This window comes from Hemitrygon akajei, chromosome 17 (genome assembly GCF_048418815.1).
Source record: "Hemitrygon akajei chromosome 17, sHemAka1.3, whole genome shotgun sequence".
In the NCBI taxonomy this organism is placed as follows: domain Eukaryota; kingdom Metazoa; phylum Chordata; class Chondrichthyes; order Myliobatiformes; family Dasyatidae; genus Hemitrygon; species Hemitrygon akajei.
Window position 1 is genome coordinate 61,584,122 of NC_133140.1, and position 22,352 is coordinate 61,606,473.

Consider the following 22,352-nt stretch of genomic DNA (forward strand, 5'->3'; position numbering starts at 1 on the left):
TATCACTCTTTCACCATTTAGGATGCAACATTTCTCAATCTTAATAATTGCACCTGAATAGTTAGGTTCACATGAGATACATCGTTCTTGAAATGTAAAAAAACTACAAAATTTCAAGCCTTCCTTCAAAGACGAGATATCGGTAGGCTTTCTTCAATTCTTATATTCCCTAGTCACAGACATCAATGAATTCTTTTTATAAATAATATCATAATGAATAAACAGTACAAGGTATATAGCAAAGAAATGACTATACTTGTTTAAGTCGGAAGCTAACACAACAATATTAGGATCTCACTATGAGAAGACAACGTTCCTAAATTGCGATGGAGTGAAAATCAAGAATCCATCAGTACTAATCCCTTTTATCATCACTTTGTCCACAGCCTTCAATGGCATGGTGAGTCAAATGATTGCATAAATACTTGTGAAAGCACATGCCTCCACCATCTTCTGTTTACTATAGGAAGAATTTGATTAAGCTAGAGAAGGTGCAGAAAAAAATCACAGGAATATTGTGGGACTGGAAGGCTTGAGTTATGAGAAGAGAGTGGATAGGCTGGGGCTGTTTTCATTGGGGTGGAGGTGGCCAAGGGGTGACCTTATTTATATTGGTTTATAAAGTCAATGAGGGGCCTAGATTTGGTGGATGATCACAGTCCTTTTTCCAGGGTAGTGCAGTGAACTAGAGGGCATTGCTTTACAGTGTGAGGGCAAAGATTTGAAAGGAACCTGAAAGGCAAGTTATTTTTTTACACAGGGAAGACAGATATATGGATGAGTTACCAGAGGAAGTGGTACAGGCAAGTAGAATTTAACTGCTTAAAGACATTTGGACAAGTTCATGGATAGAAAAGGCTTAGGTGGAGATGGGCAAAATGCAGGCACATGGGACAGATTCAGAGAAGCATCTAGGTTGGTAAGGACAAGTTGAGCTGAGGGGCCAATTTCCAGTAATACGATACGACTCTAAGACACCTACTTTGGCAGTGCTTTCCAAATTCCATCTTTCTCCTTTGGATCCCCGTCGAAACCTCTTACCCCATATCCTAAACCTCTTCCCTCTGGTTTCAGAAACCTTAGTTACATGGAAAAGTTTCCTACTGTCCACCCTAGCTATATCCCTTCTAATTGTGTGCACTTCAAAGCTCGACTTTATTTCTTATATACATATTTACATGTATTAGCAATCTGCTGTGGTGTGTTGGCACTACAGGCAGAAAAACTACAACGTTCAACAATTATAAAGAATATATAATTATATAAAAATAAAGTTAGAGGTTAAAGTATGGATATGGAATAAAATGAGCTTAAACACATAAATACCAGTAAGTAGTTACAGTGTAGACAGCATTATAAAAAGTTGTTAAAGTGCACTGCAGTGTCTGAGGTAATAGAGTGGGGTGGGGGGGAATAAATTGAATAATTGATCAGATTAACTGCCTGGGGGAAGAAACTTATAAGATGGTATGAAGTTTTTGTTTTAGTAGACCTACAGTGCTTTTTGGAAGGGAACTTTTGGCAAAGGCTGTTTGTTAAGGTGTTCAGTGATATTTCCTGCCCACCTCTGTGTCCTGGACACATGCAAGTCCTGCCAGTGATGGTACACTGCAGCCAATGATCTTTTCTGCTGGCCTGCCAGATTGCTGAGGTTTTCATATATTATGAGGATGCTGCACCAAACCAGATAGTAATGGTTGATATGAGGATGCTCTATCTTATAGTAACGTAGAATTGTACCAGGATGTGCTGGGGAAGATGTTATTTTACCAACTACAGCAGGAAGTGCATCCTCTGTCGAGTCTTTTTTGTTGATGAACAAGATGTGGTTCACCTACATGAGGTCCTGCAAAATAATGATGCCCAGGAACCTGAATGCTGAAATGGTGTTGACTTTAGAATGATGGTGCAGAGGATACACATTCCTCCTGAAGTCAATATGATCATGCCAAAGGCGTCAATGAAGCTCATGTAGATTACATGATCTGCGGTGTCCACATCAAGGCATTTTGTTAACTGTTTAAAAAATTCAATCAAATTGGTTGGATGGGATGTCTCCCCACTCCCAACAAAATTACACTCACTGGTTTGATGAATTCCTGCCTTTGCGAACACAGATTGGTTCTGTCTCTCAAAACATTTTTCCCTAAAACTTTTCTATCCATTCCATGAGTTTACCTAATGCTGTTTCCCAAGTGATGGTAATGCTATTTAATTCCACTCCACATTATTCAGTGTTAACAAGAGTAGGATCTTCTAATGCAAATACATGTAAAAATACCTGTTAACTATTTGGCTAATATCTTGTTTCTCATAAGTATTTCTTCAACTTCATTCTTTACAGAGCTTTGGAACTTTCTTTTCCTTCATAGACACTTAAGAAGCAAATAGTGTCTGTGATTTTTTTAAATATTCCTCATAAATTAGTTTTCATAATATATTTCTCTCTTTTCAATAGCTGGATTTGAATACTTAGAAATACTTTAAAGTTATGGGGTGAATTCATTTAAGTTTTTAAAATATAATTATGAACATGGTGTTGAAGACTAGTTTCCAACCTTTTCCAATTACAGCATGACTTGTTCACACCTGGTTTTTCCTGCACACCTAATCCTGGCTCCAGCCACACTCCTAATCACATCAACGTGGAGTATGGAGTGCTGCAAGATAAACAGCTTTCTACTAATCGTCTCCACTCCCATTGGAAATTTGTTGCAGCTGGGATGCAGTGTTACAACAAAAAAAATGGATAAAGTTATTACACCAGTGGTCTCATAAAGCACCAACCCCCCCTGGCCAGTCTGCCTTCAATGATGGACATATTTACAGTTTCACTATTGGCTTCTTAGCCACCTAAGAACCCACAATACCAGAGTAAGAGCCAATGATCCTCAATCCTGAGGGGCTGTCTAAGAACATACCAGAGTTCAGAGATGACTTAAGATTGTAGTGGCACTTAATAGGACTCCTGGGGGGTCTGAGCTGGAAGAATTCCAGTTCTTAATGGACTAAATATCACTTGTTCTATTTCACTCGCATAGAACTTCTCTTACACAGCTGCACTTCAACAGGTATAGATTACTCAGCACTATGCATTTAGCCTCCTTGGTGTTCTCACATCTTTGTTTATAAACAACCCACGTTAGAGGCATGAATACTTTCTGATTCAAAATAGATTGTGGTATGGTCAATAGCTACAAATGACTTTTATAACTGGATTAGGTCAGTCGGCAACAACGTAATACCTTTATTGATAGCAATAGGAAAGGTAAGTGCTTGTTGTACCAATGAGTGCATCACTTTTAGTTTGAGCCACATTTGCAAAACATATTTCTGAGCACTAGTAGTACTTCTATAGTCATCTAAAAGGAGAGAAACAAAAAAGAGCTGAAGGTGACATCCACATGACTCAATGCTGTAAATTGGTTACTGTCATTAATCTATTGTAACATTTAACATTGTGGATATCTATAGGAAATATTGATTAGAATTTTGAAAGGGAAAATTGACATTGTGATCAAAAAATGTGACATGAAGTAAAAATTAATTACAAAGACAAGATGCATAGTCAATGAATTTTTTTGAAAGTATACAAAGTTAGTTTTTTGAATTTAATAGTACAGTGCATGTATTTTTTCATTAGTCATTTCTTCAATGAGCTGAGATCCAATTGTTAGCTATAAAATACTGCAAAATTTATTCTATTTTGAGGTAATCTCTTATAGCTGAACACTATATTTTAGTGAGAGGTGAAGCCCATGCATATGTATAGAGAAAGAAGAACATACTGGTTGTGATATCCTAGTGTATGAGTTTTAATTATCCTGTTTAGTTTAAAACAAAAGGGATCAATAAAAGTGCATAATTAATCTACAAAAAGATCATATAATAGATTTAATGAAAAGTCAATGGCCTGAAATATTAATTCTGCCTCTTTATCAACAGATGTTGCCCATCCTTTTCAGAGTTTCTAGCATTTTTTGTTTATACCAAACGTGCAGTAATTTGGAACTAAGATTTAGCATAGATTATATACATATCTAAAGGTCACATCATGTAGATTCCTGTTGAAAATGCAATACATTCAAATAGTCTGCTTCATGTATTACAAACTCATTCTTATTAAAAGATTTCATAATACAAATCCCTTAATAAATATGAAACCACCTGCCAAGAAACTGAAACATTATTAATATTCTGAAAAATGTAACTTATGAGGTGCCAAGTTTTACAAATTCAGTAATGCATTAAGCCTAAAATTAACAGAAAATTCTATCACTCTAATGTCACAGATGAAATTATGTAAAATTCTGTGCAAGTTCTGCATGATCAATGTCAAGTTAATAATGTAATTGAAACTGAGCAATCACTTTATCTGATTTTTCAGTTATGGGCACCTTTAGCTAATGTAGGAGCACAGCATGACAAAGTTTCCCAACAAAATAATCTATATACCTCTTTTACTAAATGTTTTCTATTTGATTAATCAAAAAAAAAAAGAATATATATCTTCAGAGGCCGTTTGTTTGGTCGGGGTTGACCATGGACGTTGCGTCCCAGCTGTCTATGTGATACGCAAGCCAGGGCAGTACAATAGGGAGAGCAAGCTGTTGACCATGTACCATTGCAGGAGTTGCCAGTCAGAGCTGAACTCAACATAGGACAGCCTTAGCGACTCAAGCTCCTGATTTTTCCTTGGGGTTTATTTCTGAAGAATTCCGTATAATGGGTATAGCTGCAAGGCAGCAGAGGTTTGAGATCAGAGTTTTCCTTCTCCTAGATGAGTTGCCAACCATGGCTGATGAGCTCCATCTGCCTGAAGCGACTGGTTTTAAGGCACCAGTAACACGCCTTTACCCATTCTCCTGACAGCAGACACGGTTTCATTGGGTTTCAGGCTAGGAACTGAACTTAGTTGTCAGAGGCTATTCGACACACACACCATTGGCAGCATTTAATAGGTACTGGGAGCTTACAGTGGATTACGATTAATTGGGTCATCTGTTAATTGAGGGAGCCTCTTATTTGAGACAACTGTTAAACAAAAACAAATTGAGAAAATATCTGGGATTTCCTTCCTTTATTTGGGATACTGTGCTGCTTAATTGGGACAGGAGACTGTTGCTGAGCAGTTCTTAATTAGCGTCAGTCATGTGCTTATTGTTTAATCTACACCATGCTTAGAGCAAGCAGTTTGTAAATAGCATCAGTTACGTGTGTTTGTGTTCAAAAAGCAGTGATTTTTGTTGCTGATAGTTGGTGAGGAAAAAGCAGTAAGACAGTTTAAAACTGTTTTATTCACAGTAGTTTTAAGCATTCAGGCTTCAAGATGCTAGAAATAGTGAAAATGAAATGACTTCACTACTTCAACCAACACACACAAAATGCTGGAGGAACTCAGCAGGCCAGGCAGCATCTATGGAAAAGAGTACAGCCGACATTTCAGGCTGAGATCCTTTGGCAGGACTAGAGAAAAAAAGCTGAGGATTAGATTTAAAAGGTGGGGGGAGAGGAGTGAGAAACACAAGGTGAGAGGTGAAACCTGAAGTGGGAGGGATGAAGTACAGAGCTGCGAAGTTGATTGGTGAAAGAGATACATGGTTGGAGAAAGGGAAGTCCGGTGGAAGAGGACAGAAGGCTATAGAAGAAAGAAAAGGGGGCAGGAGCACCAGAGGGAGGCGATGGGCAAGCAAGGAGATAAGGTGAGAGAGGGAAAAGGGGATGGAGAATGGTGAAGGGTGGGGGGCCATACCGGGAGCACCAGACACGGTATATGACCCCAACAGACTCACAGATTGAGTGTCGCCTCACCTGGAAGGTCTGTTTGGGATCCTGAATAGTAGTGAGTGAGGAAATATAGGGGCAGGTATAGCACTTGTTCTGCTTGCAGGTGAGGTGACACTTCACCTGTGAATTTGTTGGGGTCAAATACTATGTCTGGTGCGGCCTCCGGTATATGGGTGCGACCCGAAATAGATTGGGCGACTGTTTTGCCGAGCACCTGCACTCTGTCCTCCAGAAAAAGCAGGATCTCCCGATGGTCATCCATTTTAATTCCATTTTCCATTCCATTATTGGAAACAGAGTGAAGGAGTTTACTAGGACACTAATAGAAAATTTCTATTATGGGGAGAGACAAAAAAGGCTGGCTTTGCTTTCATTAGAATGGAGGAGCTTCAAATTTACAAAATTATGAAGATATGGCTATGGTAGAAACTGAATATTTTTCTCCATAACAGACCATCTGTAAGCACACACAAAATGCTGAAGGAATTCAGCAGGCCAGGCAGCATCTATGGAAAAAAATACAGTAGACGTTTCTGGCTGAAACCCTTCGGCAGGACTGGAGAAAAAAAAAACTGAGGAGTAGACTTAAAATGTGGGGGAAAGGGGAAAGAGAACCACCAGGTGATAGGTGAGACTTGGAGGGGGAGGGATGAAGTAAAGAGTTGGGAAGTGACAGAAGGAAAAGGGGATGGGAAATGGAGAGTGAGGAGGGTGATGTTGGAGGGCATTACCGGAAGTTTGAGAAATCATGCCATCAGGTTGGAGGCTACCCAAACGGAATATAAAGTGCTGTTCTTCCAGCCTAAGTGTGTCCTCATCACGACAGTGGGGGAGGCCATGAATGGACATATCAGAATGGGAATGGGAAGTGGAATTAAAATGGGTGGCCACTGAGAGATCCCACTTGTTCTGTCAGACAGAGCCATCAATCAACTTCCCAGCATTGTTGCATCTGAGAAGATGGTGGAGGTAGGTACTCTCACAATCAAGTACCTGATCAAGCTCTTGAATTGCCAAGGCATGGAAGGCTATGGATCAAGTGCTGGCATATAAGAATTAGCTGAGGTGGGTATTTAATGGTTGGCAAATGGCATGTTGGGCCAAATGGCATGTTTTTGAGTTGCATGACTCTATAATACTTGATTAAGCAAATATTGTTTGACTCTGTGGGAGAACTTTAAGTTGATCCCCCATCATGTACAAGCACATAATCTAAGCTAACACCTGAATGAATAAATAACTTATTTATCTGTCTAATTTATCTGAAAGATTGATAGAAGCAGGACCCTTCATTAAATCTAAACATTATTTGAAGAGCAATGAACTGCATTGCTAAAGACTAAGGCCTGGAAGATGAGACAAGATTGGAGACCTTTTCCTGTTGGTGAAGACTTAATGGACTTCCTGCATTATAAATTAAATTAAGTCCGGCTTATATGGCAAGCTACTAATATCAATGCTGATGAACTGTGCGTAGTAGGAAGGGGCAGATATTTTGTCAGTCACATTGCATCACTGAACAAGAGTAATTCAAAGAAAACTGGTAAAAAGTTGAGTTCAGATGTATTATATGCAATAAGTAATTAGATTAAATTGTATAAACTAACAGCACAAACACAACAAAGTAGGTCTGACCTACAGTAGATTTTAGAAAAGCTTGATTGATAGGGACCAAGCTTGGGAATTGAAAGATACTATTGTTGATGCTAAACGAGCAGACAGAAAGGAACAGGATAGAGTTAGTCTTATAGAAAAGAATTTTAAGGGCATTAGTGAAGTACAAACTAGGTCAGAAGAATAGGAAGCAGTCGAATGGTGATGGGATAACAAGGGTCAGTAAGCAAAATAACATCACTACCCAATTGAAAGAAGAATTAATTATTTAAAAAGAAGGCTCTGTGGTAATAATCATAGCGGACTTCAAACTTTATACATATTGTGTAAATCAAATTAACTAAAATAAATTGAAAAATTAGTTCATGGTATGCAATTTAAAGAAAACATCACCATATGACAGTATTTTGTATTTTATTGGAGAGTGACAAAGTTGTTAGAAATAGAGTCTTGAATGTAAAGCTAATTATGTAAGTACAATGAAAATATTGACCAAGATAGATTGGAAATTTGAATAAATGGTTTCTCAGTAAATAAGAATTTAAAGAAATGCTTCATAATTCTCAAAGAACTGAACATTCCATTAAGAAATAGAAACAACAAGGATAAAGTAATCCATCTATGGCTAAAGAGTTTAAGGATTGCATCAGATTAAAGAAGGGGTTTAAAGTTTGGTCAAGATATAGAGGCAGAAGGTTGAATACGTGGCTAAGCAGAAATGAAAAATATTGTAAGAGTTTCCATTAGAAAAAAACAAAGAGAGTCCTTTCCACCATCAGATTTCCGAACAGTCCATGAACTTATGAACACTACCTCAAAATTCCTTTTTTCCAAAATTTTTCCTCAAAATTTGTTTTTTGTAATTAATAGTACCGGTAATTTGATGTCTTTGTTTTGTACTGCTACCACAAAACAACAAATTTCATATTTTATGAAAATAATAATAAACCTGATTCTGATTCCTTAACAGTTAAAAATGACAAATAGTAAAGGGAAATAAAGTGACTTAAGCACTAAAGAGATAAAGCACAGGCACTGAATCTTCAAGTCTTTGTAAAAGACAATCTAAATGTAACAGTAGAGAAAATACCGGAAACGTTAATGAGAAACTGATAACAAACTTGTGACTGATAGCCCTTGTTCCAGAGTTCTAAGAGAGATGGCTATAAAAATGGTGGATGCATTGATGATAACTAAAATTCTCTAAGTTGTTGAATATAGTATGATATTTTAGTCTCTACATCTGACGAGATACTTTCTGTTTTGGGAGTGTTGTTTAAGTTTACAGGGTGCTTACAGAGATGAGTTAATTGCCCTTTGATTAAAATTGACTAACATCAACTGAAAGTTCAAGAGGAGAATGTTATTAAGATATACATGATTTTATTAGAGATTAATAAGATAGCTGAATCTTGGAAAGTGTTTTTCCTTCCCAGTACTCTGAGTTTTCAGTAAGGCTAGGAAATTCAGTATTGACTATTATGAAAATAACAAGAAAATATCCTTTGACAAATGAAGATTGTTTCTTCTGATGGATTTCCATATCAAAGTTTAAAATTGATTATAAGTTTAGTAATCAATACTAAAGATGATCAAATATGTTTTGTCATTAAATTTTTGCTGTACTTCAATATTGCCTGCCAGATTCCAAATACAATCAGATGTTTTTAGAGCAGTTTATCTGCTTAGAAGTTCAATGTTTTGATTGATGAATGAATAACATAGGAAGTAATTATTTAGACATACAGTACACATCCTGATCAAACAATGACATCTGCTGTTCTGTTTCCTGGTTCACTTCAGTTAACAATTCCACAATTGAGAAAAGAAAGCACTTTGGCTATTGGCAGCCTAGCTAATGTGCACACAGATTAGGGGTATTTAAGAGCGTCTTGGACAGGCACATGGATGAAAGAAAAATGGAGGGTTATGGGGTAGTGTGGGTTTAGTACTTTTTTTTAAGGATTATATGGGTCGGCACAACATGGAGGGCTGAAGGGCCTGTACTGTGCTGTAGTGTTCTATGGTTCCATGGTTAAATGCAAGATTGAAATATCAGAGTGGTAATTCTTTCTCTTTCAGTAATAATTAATTGGAGCAGAGTGGAACATTTTTAAGCATTTTTCTACTTAAGTTTCTTCAAAATTTTTAGAACATTGTCTGTAACAGTTTGTTAGAATATTTAAATGGCAAACATTATTATGCTGGTGAAAATGACAAAGTACTAATTTTGACATCTTGGCTGAAAAGTGGGGGGGGGGGTATTAATAATTACCTTATTATATGCACCATGACAGTTGCTAAGAAAGCCTAAAACTCTCCAGTAGTTTACTATGATGTTAACAGCTTATAATCTAAAAACACACACTATTTTTGTGCATTCCTTGTAGAGCTAGTGCAGTTGTCTTCTGAGCCATCTATTGAGATTGCCAGCATGAATACTGATCAATAAACCAAACTCAAAATTCTTAGATAATGTTTATTGATGAGTTGTTTTTAAATTTGCTGATCTCATCACTTTAAAGAAAAGCATTTTTATATGTGCTGAAAAATAAAATAGTTCCATTATACCTTATCTTTAGCCTGGTCCTGATTATTCTGCTTTTGGCAGAGTTTTGACTCCATCTCATGAATTCTTTCTTCATACTGTGCAGCAGTCACTTTCAAGTCTTCATGTACACCATTAATTATCCGTAGTTGTTCTGCCTTTACTGCAACCTACCATATAACAACACTGAATGACTATCAATATTCACATTTTCTAACATCATCTACATATTTATAAATACAAATCCTTATATAAAACATTAAATTAGTAGAATAGGAGAGAAAACTTTACATGAAAACTTTTCTGATTTATTTGTTAATGTTTAGCATGGCATCAGATAGTAAAAATCACTGTCCCAAAGAGTTCCAATTTTATTCTCAGAGCTGAGATCAAAGTAAAAGTCCTCTTTACCAGATCTCTGGCATGTGTTCTCTGCTAGTTTCATATTTCAGACTGAATAGAAGGGTCATGCCTCTAACTAGCACTTAGATGGTACCTGATGGCAGCCTTACTAGGAATATTGAGCAGAAAGATTAGTAATGTTTACTTCTTAAATGATTCTTCATAAGCCAGGACTAGCAGAAATACTGCTCTGGTCTCCACCAAAAAAATTAAACTCTTTTCACTATGATTAGTGATTATCACTCACTCTACGATTATGTACAGCTTGGTTCAAATCTTACCTCACCAAAATTCCCTAGCGTCACCCTCCTGAAACACTCTATTCTTCAGATTCTAATGACTTTCACTGGCTTCAGATGCCCGAATCAAGTTATTGAGGCAGACTAGTTAATTGACCCAAGCATTATCTTGACAAGTCAGAATGAGATTCTAGATTATCCTGCCAACCACATGCTCACTTCTTACCCAAAGATCTCAAATCGAAGTTTAAGCTACTTCCGATTGAGTAGGCACAACCTAATGTATATTATACCTTTGGCTTACTCACTATACCTTTTTCATATATAGTGAGTAAAATGCAAGTTGACCGTAATCGGTAGCACATTGTAAAACTGTTTTGAGGTACTGCCCCAAAGAACCAGCTCTGTGATGGACTAAATATTTGATGTGTATACGTGTATAACCTTTTAAGTATATGTGTGAGAGAGGTGCAGGATGAGTTGCAAGCAGAAAGCTAAGACAGGAGACAAGCTGTCCTTCTAGGCCAGAAGAGCAATTCTGGCTGAGAAAATAGCCCTCAGCCCAGATGAATCCAGGTTTGCAATTTGCCACCCACCAGCCTTTGGTGAGGATGTAAATATCTCTATGATGTCATTATTATGCAACTCCGTCTTTAACTCGAGACCAACTGCCCGAAGCTCAGAGGCCTTTTCAGTATTAATAATATGATGTAGAAAGCATTGCAAACTCTTACCACCTCCCCTTCCTCAACAGTCCTGTTAGATGGGCCAAATCAGCTGAAGTAGTTAACTGATGCTCTAATGGACTATAAGGATCAGTTATCAATGTGTTTCTTCATATGAATTACTATAATGACAAGAATGCTCCCTCAATTTATTTTTATATATTAACAAGTTTAACAAAAGAGGTAACAGTTAAGTATAATATTTCACATCTCCTGTTATTTTTAAATTAACATTGTCCTAATCATAGATATCTCTTTCACATTTTTAAAAAAGAGCTACCTTTCATATTACTTTCAATAAATCCTGAATGATCCATTAAGTTTACAATCTATTAACACTGAATCACAGTCTATATAACATTATTTTTCTGTGTTAATGTCTGAAAAAAAGCATGTTAAATTTCTCAGCAGGGCTAATGACCAAGTTGTATTCAGTCACACTTCATAGTTTTTCATCCAAATGGGCGAAAATGACAGCAGTATGTTAAGGTTAACATGACAGCATCCTTCAGGTTGTTATAGCCAGGGGTAGTAGTAGGGATAAGCTCCCACTGCCTACTAAATGTTCCCAATGGCGTGCATCTCAAATAGCCTCTGACAAATGAGTCCAGCTCCTGGCCTTCACGTGTGGCTTAGCTACTAAGCCCAGTGGAAGCATTTCTACTGACAGCAGAAGGGGCAAAGGAGAGTTACTGGCACTTTAAAGCCAGTTACTTCAGGCAGATGGGGCTCGTCAGCCGTGGATGGCAGCTCATCTAGTAGAAGGAAAACTCTGATCTCAAAGATTCAAAGGTCTATTTTATTGTCAAAATATGCATGTACAATACAACTCTGATATTTGTCTACTCTAGATAGCCATTAAATACAGAAAGACCATGGGTGTTGCTGAAGGAAAAGGCATCAACTCCCCCCAACTGGCACAAAAAAGAAAAGAAACAAAACTTGCAGACCGCAAATCCCTCCCTTGCCCGCAGCAAAAGACAACCACAATAACAATCCCTGACCCCCTCATGTGCAGAAAAGAACAGCAACAGTAGCACCAAATGCTCAATCCCACTACTTTGCACACCAAATAATTCACAGATCACCCACCAATCGTTCACAAGAAAGAAAACATCAAAAAACTGAAGGAAACTAATATAAAGTGCAGTCCAATAATCACATAAATCTCATAATATGGGAAACGTCTTTTCACCTGCATGTGAGGAAAGCAGTCGCATGAACTCAGACCCTCTGTAAAGAGTGACCACCGACCGGGGCCCAAACGCCGAATGCGCTGATCTGGCTGCCGACCATCTCTGCTGCTGCCTTGTGGCCATACGCACTCATGTGCAAGGCCTCAGGTGTAAAGCCTGAGATAAAATCTGATGCTGAAGTCCCTACATTAAGTTCAACAGAGACTGGCAACTCCTATAATGCCACTGGTGTAAAACTGCATCCTTTGGATTATTCGGCTGTGTGGAATGGGGCTGCCTACTACACGGGCAATAGCTTGCTCTCAATATTGTACCGCCCTGGCTTGTGTATCACGGAGAAGCTGTGGCAAAAGATCCGTGGTCAAACCCGACCACAGAGGGGCCTCTAATGGCCTCAAAATGATGGATATTAAATTTTAATTCATTCATTCCTTTATACACCTCTCCAAGGAGGTAATCAATAGCAGTTTAGACAGAGAAGTAGATTTTTAGTATTTGATCAATAGCAAAATACTCCCAACTCCTATATGTATTGTAACTATGCAAACAAAACAGTGGCCTTAGGCCAAAAAGATTGACTACCAGCCAGTATATTTGAAGACTTTGCACTGTAAATAAAAACACTTTAGGGACAATTTTACATCTACCTACAGAAAGATCTTATTCCACCCAACCATCCTTTATCTGTTCTTCTGCCTTCCTTACTAATTCCTTTGTACACAGAAGCCTTAATTTGTCAAAATGTGCAGGCCCATAGCATTTCTTGTGATAAATGTAAATATTTTGCATACAGCTTGGAGCATGCAGTCTATCTGTTCATGCTTGGATGTTCTGGACAATCAAAGCACACTCAGGCTGCAATCATTGAGTAGTGCCTGAGATTTCATGTGGTAACTCATATTGTAGCACCCAAATCTTTCTGGATGCTTAAGTGGAAGCTCAGTTGCTATCATACCTATGCAAATAAAAACAGAAAATGCTGATTTAACAGGTCAGACAGCATCTATAAGTCATAGAATCATGGAAAAGTATAGCACAGAAACAGGCCCTTCAGACTATCTAGTTCATGCCAAACCAATAAACTGCCTACTCCCATTGACCTGCACCAAGACCACAGCTGTCCATACCCTACCATCCATGTACCTATCCAAACTTACCTTAAACACTGAAATAAAGCTTTCATGCACAACTTGTGCTGGCAGCTCGTACCGCACTCTCACAATCCTCTGAGTGAAGAAGCTTCCCCTCATGTTCCCTTTAAGCTTTTCACCTTTCACCCTAACCCATGACCTCTAGTTATAGCCCCACTCAACCTCAGTGGAAAAAGCTTGCTTGCATTTTATACGCCTATCTATACGCCTCATAATTTTGTACACCTCTATCAAATCTGTTCTCAATCTTCAACATTCTAAAGAATACAGTTCTAACCTGTTATTTTTCCTCATAACTCAGATGCATGAGTCCCCAAATCCTAAGGACACGATAGAGGCACAACTGAGAGCATCATGACTGGCTGCATCACTTCCTGGTATGGGAACTGTACTTTCCTCAATTGCAGGACTCTGCAGAGAGTGGTGTGAACAGCCCAGCGCATCTGTGGATGTGAACTTCCCACTATTCAGGACATTTACAGTGACAGGTGCATAAACAGGGCCCAAAGGATCATAGAGGACCCGAGTCACCCAACCACAAACTGTCCAGCTACTACCTTCTGGGAAATGGTACCGAGCATTAAAGTCAGGACAACAGGATCTGGGACAGCTTTTTCCACTAGGCCATCAGACAGATTAATTCATGCTCACACAATTGTATTTCTAAGCTATATTGACTGTCCTGTTGTATATCTTAATGTTCATACTATTTATTACAAATTACTATAATTTGCACATTGCACATTCAGCGGAGATGTATCGTAAAGATCTTTACTCCTCATGTATGTGCAGGATGTAAGAAATAAAGTCAATTCAATTCAGTTCCAAACCCGGCAATATCCTTGTAAATTTCCTCTGTACTTTTTAGACCATAAGACCACAAGACAAAGGAGCAGAAGTCAGCCCTTCGGCCCATCGAGTCTGCTCCCCCATTTCATCATGAGCTGATCCAATCTCCCCTTTAGTCCCATTCCCCCATCTTCTCACCATAACCTTTGATGTCCTGACTAATCAGATACCCATCAATTTCTGCCTTAAATACACCCAATGACTTGGCCTCCACTGCTGCCCGTGGCAACAAATTCCATAGATTCACCACCCTCTGGCTAAAATTTTTTTTTGCATCTCTATTCTGAATGGGCGCCCTGCAATCCTCAAGTCAGGTCCTCTCATATTAGACTCCCCCCACCATGGGAAACAACTTTGCCACATCCACTCTGTCCATGCCTTTCAACATTTGAAATGTTTCTATGAGGTCCCCCCTCGTTCTTCTAAACTCCAAGGAGTACAGTCCAAGAGTGGTCAAACATTCCTCATATGTTAACCCTCTCATTCCCAGAATCATTCTAGTGAATCTTCTCTGAACCCTCTCCAATATCAGCACATCCTTTCTTAAATAAGGAGCTCAAAACTGCACACAGTATTCCAAGTGAGGTCTTACCAGTGCCTTATAGAGCCTCAACATCACATCACTGCTCCTATACTCTATTCCTCTAGAAATGAATGCCAACACTGTATTCGCCTTCTTCACCACCGACTCAACCTGGAGGTTAACCTTAAGGGTATCCTGCACGAGGATTCCCAAGTCCCATTGCATCTCAGAACTTGGAATTCTCTCCCCATTTAAATAATAGTCTGCCCATTTATTTCTTCTACTAAAGTGCATGACCGTACACTTTCCGACATTGTAATTCATTTGCCACTTCTCTGCCCATTCCCCCAATCTATCCAAGTCTCTCTGCAGACTCTCTGTTTCCTCAGCACTACTGGCCCCTCCACCTATCTTTGTATCATCAGCAAACTTAGCCATAAAGCCATCTATTCCATAATCCGAATCATTGATATACAACGTAAAATGAAGCGGCCCCAACACGGACCCCTGTGGAACATCACTGGTAACCAGCAGCCAACCAGAATGGGATCCCTTTATTCCCACGCTTTGTTTCCTGCCAATCAACCAACGCTATATCCACGTATGTAACTTTCCCGTAATTCCATGGGCTCTTATCTTGTTTAGCAGCCTCATGTGCGGCACCTTGTCAAAGGCCTTCTGAAAATCCAAATACAAAACATCCACTGCATCTCCCTTGTCTAGACTACTTGTAATTTCCTCAAAAAATTGCACTAGGTTTGTCAGGCAGGATTTTCCTTTTAGGAAACCATGCTGAGTTCTGCCTATCTTGTCATATGCCTCCAGGTGCTCCGTAACCTCATTGTTGACAATCGACTCCAACAACTTCCCAACCACTGATGTCAAGCTAACAGGTCTATAATTTCCTTTTTGCTTCCTTGCCCCTTTCTTAAATAGCGGAGTGATATTTGCAATCTTCCAGTCCTCCGGAACCAGGCTAGAATCTATCGACTTTTGAAAGATCATTGCTAATACCTCCGCAATCTCCACTGCTACTTCCTTCAGAACATGAGGGTTCATTCCATCTGGTCCAGGAGATTTATCTACCCTTAGACTATTCAGCTTCCTGAGCATTTTTTACATCTTACATTTTTTTTTACATCTTATTTACATCTTTCTTAATGCAAAAGATACACCAAGTTAACATTTCAGGTCAAAGACCCTTTCTCTGAACTGAAAAAGTAAGAAAACAAGTTAGGTTTAAGCTGCAGAGAGAGTGGGGGAGATGATGGATAGGATGAAGGGACATATCTCCAATAAAGTGAGGCCAGATTTTAGTAATAAAGCTACACTTCACCATGATAAATCAAATAGGTTGCACAGTCTCAGGGTATATCAATTAGATTGCTAATCTAGCTTCAATTTAAAGGTAAGCAAAAATTATTTTAACTTTTTTCTTGCTTAAGTCCTGGAGTGGCAAGGGTTAAAATATTCTGCTTCCACGTGTGCATAGGCAGCATAAATTTAAAATCTTCCCAGACAATAACATTTAAAAATGATTATATATATATAGAATGTCTTCAATTTCTTAAAGCTAGTCTGTATACAATTCACATACCCTTTTCAAAGAATTTTATGCCCAATTATTGAAGCAAATCTGGAATTAAACATACTTCAAAGAAATGGCAGTTGCTATGGTGATTCAATAGAGAATCTAACTGCATACAGTCACATGCACTGAGAACATAAAAGAATTATTAAAAACCCATAGAATGCCATCAGTTAACCTAAATAGCTGCAAGATATTATTGTGTTTCAGTTTCAATTTTGATATAATACTCAGGTTAGGCAATTTAGAAAACATTTATTATGCAGAAAGATTTTGCCATTATTTATACACTTTTAAGGTGTGTACCCTTCAAATAAAATTTGTCGGTTTACAACTACATGCTATTACCTGAATTGCCTTTCGTTTCTGCATTTATCAAGATGCTCTGTTTCTAACGACATTCTAATATTGTGCACTTAAATGAATAGGCTTGTGACAATAATCCCATGCTTCATTAGCTACCCTTGTTTATCTTAGAACATCACAAAATTTGGGTAAGTAATGCATTCATTCAAAGTATTGTTTCTTAGTAAAAATGCTCCTTATCCATTGAGGGATATTTATGCAGTCCTTTGTGTTTTAATTTTTAAATTCTGTGTGTCTTTTTTCAATCTCCTGCTGTAACTTCTGGGGGAAATTAGAATCCCTCCTGCAAAGCTGTGAGGGACTGACAGAAATGCTTTGGAATTTCAGCAGTAATATTTAAGACCCAACAGTTATTTTGTAAAACAGGAGAAACAAAGAAATGTGGAGATTGTAAAACAATAATCCAATCAAAGAATTCAGATGACATCAGCAGTTGCAAGATTAGATTACATTCTTAAATTTGCTTACAGGTATCCATTATCATTTTTAATATATACCATACAGCAAATTTCCATCTCAAAATATTTCTCATATAACTGTGGTGGTCACTTTCTTTGATGTGGACGGTTTTTGATGTGGTAATCTGATACTGCTGCATGACAAAGAACAAATAACATTATCATGTTTACCTAAGGAATTTGAAGCTGATAGTCTCCCACCGATATTCAGACAGTGTGTGAACCTCCCACGGTGATGTTCATGATTAGCTAAAAGAAATTACAGCTCATAATGGGACAGATCTTCTGCCGCTCTGAGACAGCCTGTCTTTGAATCATGCTGTTTACTTCAACATGGTTTACGATACAGAGGCTGTCTCACTGGTTGGATGGACAGAAAGAGGCGTTCAAAGATGAAAGTTCAAAGTAAATTTATTATCAAAGTACATATACGTCATCATATCCAGCCCCAAGATTCATTTTCTTGCGTGCATACTCAATAAATCTATTAAAGAATAATAAGCATAATAGAATCAATGAAAGGCCTCACCAAATGGACATTCAATCAGTGTGCAAAAGAAAACTGTGCAAATACAAAAAGAAAGAAATACTAATAATAAATATATAAACAATAAATATTGAGAACATGAGATGAAGAGCCCTTGAAAGTGAGTCCATAAGATGTAGGAACATTTCAGTATTGAGGCAAGTGAGCTGAGTGAAGTTCTCCCCTTGGGTTCAAGAGCCTGATGGTTAAGGTGTAATAATTGTTCCTGAACCTGGTGGTGTGAGTCTTGAGGCTCCTGTACCTTCTTACTGATGGCAGCAATGAGAAGAGAGCATGACTTGGGTGGTGGGGGTCCCTATTGATGGATGCTGCTTTCCTGCAACAATGGTCTGTCTATATGTGCTCAATGGTGGGGAGGGCTTTACTCTTGATGGACTGGGCTGGATCTGCTACTTTTTGCAGGATTTTCCATTCAAGGGAATTGGTGTTTCAATACTACACTGTGATGCAGCCAATCAATATATTCTCCACCACACACATATAAAAGTTTGCCAAAGGTTTAGCTGTCATGCCATATCTTTGCAAACTCCTAAGGAAGTAGAAATGCTGCCATGCTTTCTTTGTAATTGCACTTAAATGCTGGGCCCAAGACAGGTCTTCTGAAATGAATACACCAAGGAATTTAAAGTTGTTGACTCTCTCCATCTCTGATCCTCTGATGAAGACTGGCTCATGGACCTCTGGTTTCCTCCTTCTGAAGTCAATAATCAGCTCCTTGGTCTTGCTGACGCTGCTTTAAGGGTGTAGTGTGGCACCACTCAGCCAGGTTTTCAACCTCCCTCCTATATGCTGTTTCGTCACCACCTTTGATTTGATCTATGACAAGTGGTGCCATGAGCACACTTGAAAATGGCATTGGTGCTGTGCTTAGCCACTCAGTCATATGCGTAAAGCGTGGAGAGCAGAGTAAGTCACAGCTTTGTGGTGCATCTGTGCTGATGGAGATTGTAGAGGAGATGTTATTGCCAATCTGAACTGATTGGGTTCTGCAAGTGGGTTAATCAAGGAACCAATTGCACAAGGAGGTATTGGGGTCAAGGTCTTGTTTCGTTAGTTTTGAGGGGATGATAGTATTGAATGCTGAGCTGTTGTCACTAAAGAGCAACCTGATGGATGCATCTTTGTTGTCTAGATATTCAAAGGTTAAATCGAGCCATTGAGATAGCATCTGCTGCTTTATTTACCATTAAAGCATATCTTTTCCAATTTAGATAACTTGCTCTTTTCTTTTGTTTATATCAGGACTGGCCATTTTTACTTGCCATTCCTCTCTCCATTTCTTGTCATTTGCACATCTTGGTCAGCCAGGCCTGACCTGGTCTTCACAACATTAGCAACACATTCCACAAACAAAGGAGCTTAACTACCAATTTAATAGCTACATTATTTCATCCTATTTCAGGCATTCCCTATCTACACCTGCTGAAGGGTCTCAGCCCGAAACGTTGACTGTTCATTTCCATAGATGCTGCCTGACCTGCTGAGTTCCTCCAGCGTGTTGTATGTATTGCCCTATCTACACCCATTGCCATCTCCTACCTTCCCTGTTTTCAATACTAACTGGTTTTCTTTCTTTCTCCATAAGACACAAGAGCAGAATTAGGCCATTAGCCCCTTCAAGTCTGGTCTGCCATTCCATCAAGGCTGGTTTACTATCCCTACTCCCCTGTCTTCTCCCTATAACATTTGACACGCTGACTAATGAAGAACCTATCAAACTCCGCTTTAAGTATACACAATGACTCCACACTCCTCTGTGGTAATGAATTCCATACAGCCATCACCCGCTGGCTAAAGAAATTCTTCCTCACCTCTGTTCTAAATGGACATCCCTCTATTCTAAAGCTGTGTCCTCTGGTCCTAGATTCACCCACTATAGGAAATATCCTCTCCACATTCACTCTATCCAGGCCTTTTGATATTGGATAGGTTTCAATGAGAACACCCGTCATTCTTGTAACTCTAGTGTGTACAGGCCTAGAGCCATGAAACACTCCTCATACACTAATCCTTTCATTTCTGAAATAATTCTCGCAAACTTCCTCTGAACTCTCTCCAATGCTAGCATATCTTTTCTTCGATAAGGGTCCCAAAGTTGCTAACAATACTCCAAAGCAACACACACAAAATGCTGGAGGAACTTAGCAGGCCAGGCAGCATCTATGGAAAAGAGTAAACAGTTAAAGTTTCAGGACTGGAAAGGAAGGGGAGAAGTCAGAATAAGAAGGTGGGGGAGGGGAGATTAGAAGTACAGAAGGCCGATGATAGGTGAAACCGGGAGAGGGGGAGGGGTGAAGTAAAGAGCTGGGAAGTTGATTGGTGAAAGAGATAAAGGGCTAGAGACAGAGGAATCTGAAAGGAGAGGACAGAAGAGCATGGAAGAAAGGGAAGGGGAAGAGCACCAGAGGGAGGTGATGGGCAGGTAATGAGATAAGGTGAGAGAGGGAAACAGGAATTAGGATTGGTGAAAGAGAGAGGGGGTAGTTACTGGAAGTTCGAGAAACTGATGTTCGTGTCATGAGGTTGGAGGCTACCCAGATGGAATATGACATGTTGCTCCTCCAACCTGAGGTGGCCTCATTGTGGCATTAGAGGAGGCCATGGATTGACTTGTTGGAATGGGAATGGGAAGTAGAATTGAAATGGGTAGCCACTGGGAGTTTTCACTTTTTGTGACAGACAGAGCGAAGGAGCTCAACGAAGTGGTCTACCAATCTACGTCAGGTCACACCGATATACAGGAGGATACACCAGGAGCTACAGATACAATAGATGACCCCAATGTGTGAAGTGCTGCCTCAACTGGAAGGACTGTTTGGGACCCCGAGGGGTATCAGATGAAGCCATGAAGGACCGTTTAGGGACCTGAATGGAATGCAACCATTCAACGCCCCAAACAGTCCTTCCAGGTGAGGTGACACTTCACTTGTGAGCCTGTTGTGGTTACCTATTGTATCCAGTGCTCCCAGTGTGGCTTCCTGTATATTGGTGAGATACAAAGTAGATTGGGAGACTGTTTTGTTGAGCACCTTTGCTCTGTTCACCACAAAAAGTGGGATCTCCCAGTAACCACCCATTTCAATTTTACTTCCCATTCCCATTCCAACATGTCAGTCCATGGCCTCCTCTGCTACCACAATGAGGCCACACTCGGGTTAGAGGAGCAACACCTTATATTCCACCTGGGTAGCCTCCAGCCTGATGGCATGAACATCAATTTCTCAAACTTCTGATAATTGCTCCCCCACCATTCCCCATTCCTAGTCTCACATTATCTCCTTACCTGCCCATTTCTCTTCTGCTGGTGTTCCTCCCCCTTCCCTTTCTTCCATAGTCTTCTGTCCTCTCCTATCAGATTCCCCCTTTTCCAGCCTTTTACCTCTTTCAATCAACTTCCCAGCTCTTTATTTCAGCCTTTCCTCTCACCTGGCTTCACTGATCACCTGACACCTTGTACTACTTCCTTCGCTCCCCCAACCTTATTCTCACTTGTCCCCTTCTTTTCCAATCATGATGATGGGTCTTGGCCCGAAAGGTCAACTGGTTATTCTTTTCCTTAATGCTGCCTGGCCTGCTGAGTTTCTCCAGCATTGTGTGTGTTGCATTGGATTCCCAACATCTGCAGCTTTTCTCATGTTCACAATGCTTCAAGGCAGTCTGACCAATTACGTCCTTGATCTTAAATGCTAGTCCTCTCATAATGAATGCTAACATTGCCTTCCTTACCACAGTGTCAACCTGCAAGTTAACCTTTAGGGATTCCTGCACAAGGACTCCCAAGTCCCTTTGCACCTCTGATTATTGAATGTCCTTCCTGTTTATAAAATAGTTTACTGCTTTATTCCTTCTACTAAAGTGAATGACTATACACTTCCCTACATTATATTCCATCTACCACTTATTTGTCCATTCTCCCAGTATGTCTATGTCCTTCTGCAGACCCCCTGCCTCTCCACCTATCTTTGTATTGTCTGCAAACTTGTTCACAAAGCCTTCAATTCCATCATCCAAATAATTGACATATGATGTAAAAAGAATCAGACCCCATACTGACTTCTGCGGAATACCACTAGTCAACAGCAGCAAAACAGAATAGGCCCCGTTTATTCCCACAATTTGCCTCCCGGCAGTCAGCCAATCTTCTATCCGTACTAGTATCTTTCCTGCAATATCATGCGGACTTGTGTTGTTAATCTGCCTCATGTATGTCTCCCTGTCAAAGAGCTTCTGAAAATCCAAGTAAACAACATTCATTAACTCTCCTTTGTCTAATCTGTCTGCTATTTCTTCAAAGAATTCCAATGGATTTGTGCTGCTTTGGCCTATTTTATCTACCAGTAAACTCTAGCTAACTTGCCT

General features: G+C 39.3%; 1 protein-coding gene across 1 annotated transcript in view; it reads right to left on the minus strand.

Moving 5' to 3' along the window:
* The window catches only part of pmfbp1 (polyamine modulated factor 1 binding protein 1), a 649,032-nt gene that overhangs the window by 214,938 nt on the left and 411,742 nt on the right, over positions 1-22,352 (minus strand). Inside the window, exon 14 of the mRNA XM_073070291.1 lies at positions 9,973-10,119. Within this exon, the coding sequence (XP_072926392.1) occupies positions 9,973-10,119 (147 nt within the window). The remainder of the gene's footprint in view (positions 1-9,972; positions 10,120-22,352) is intronic.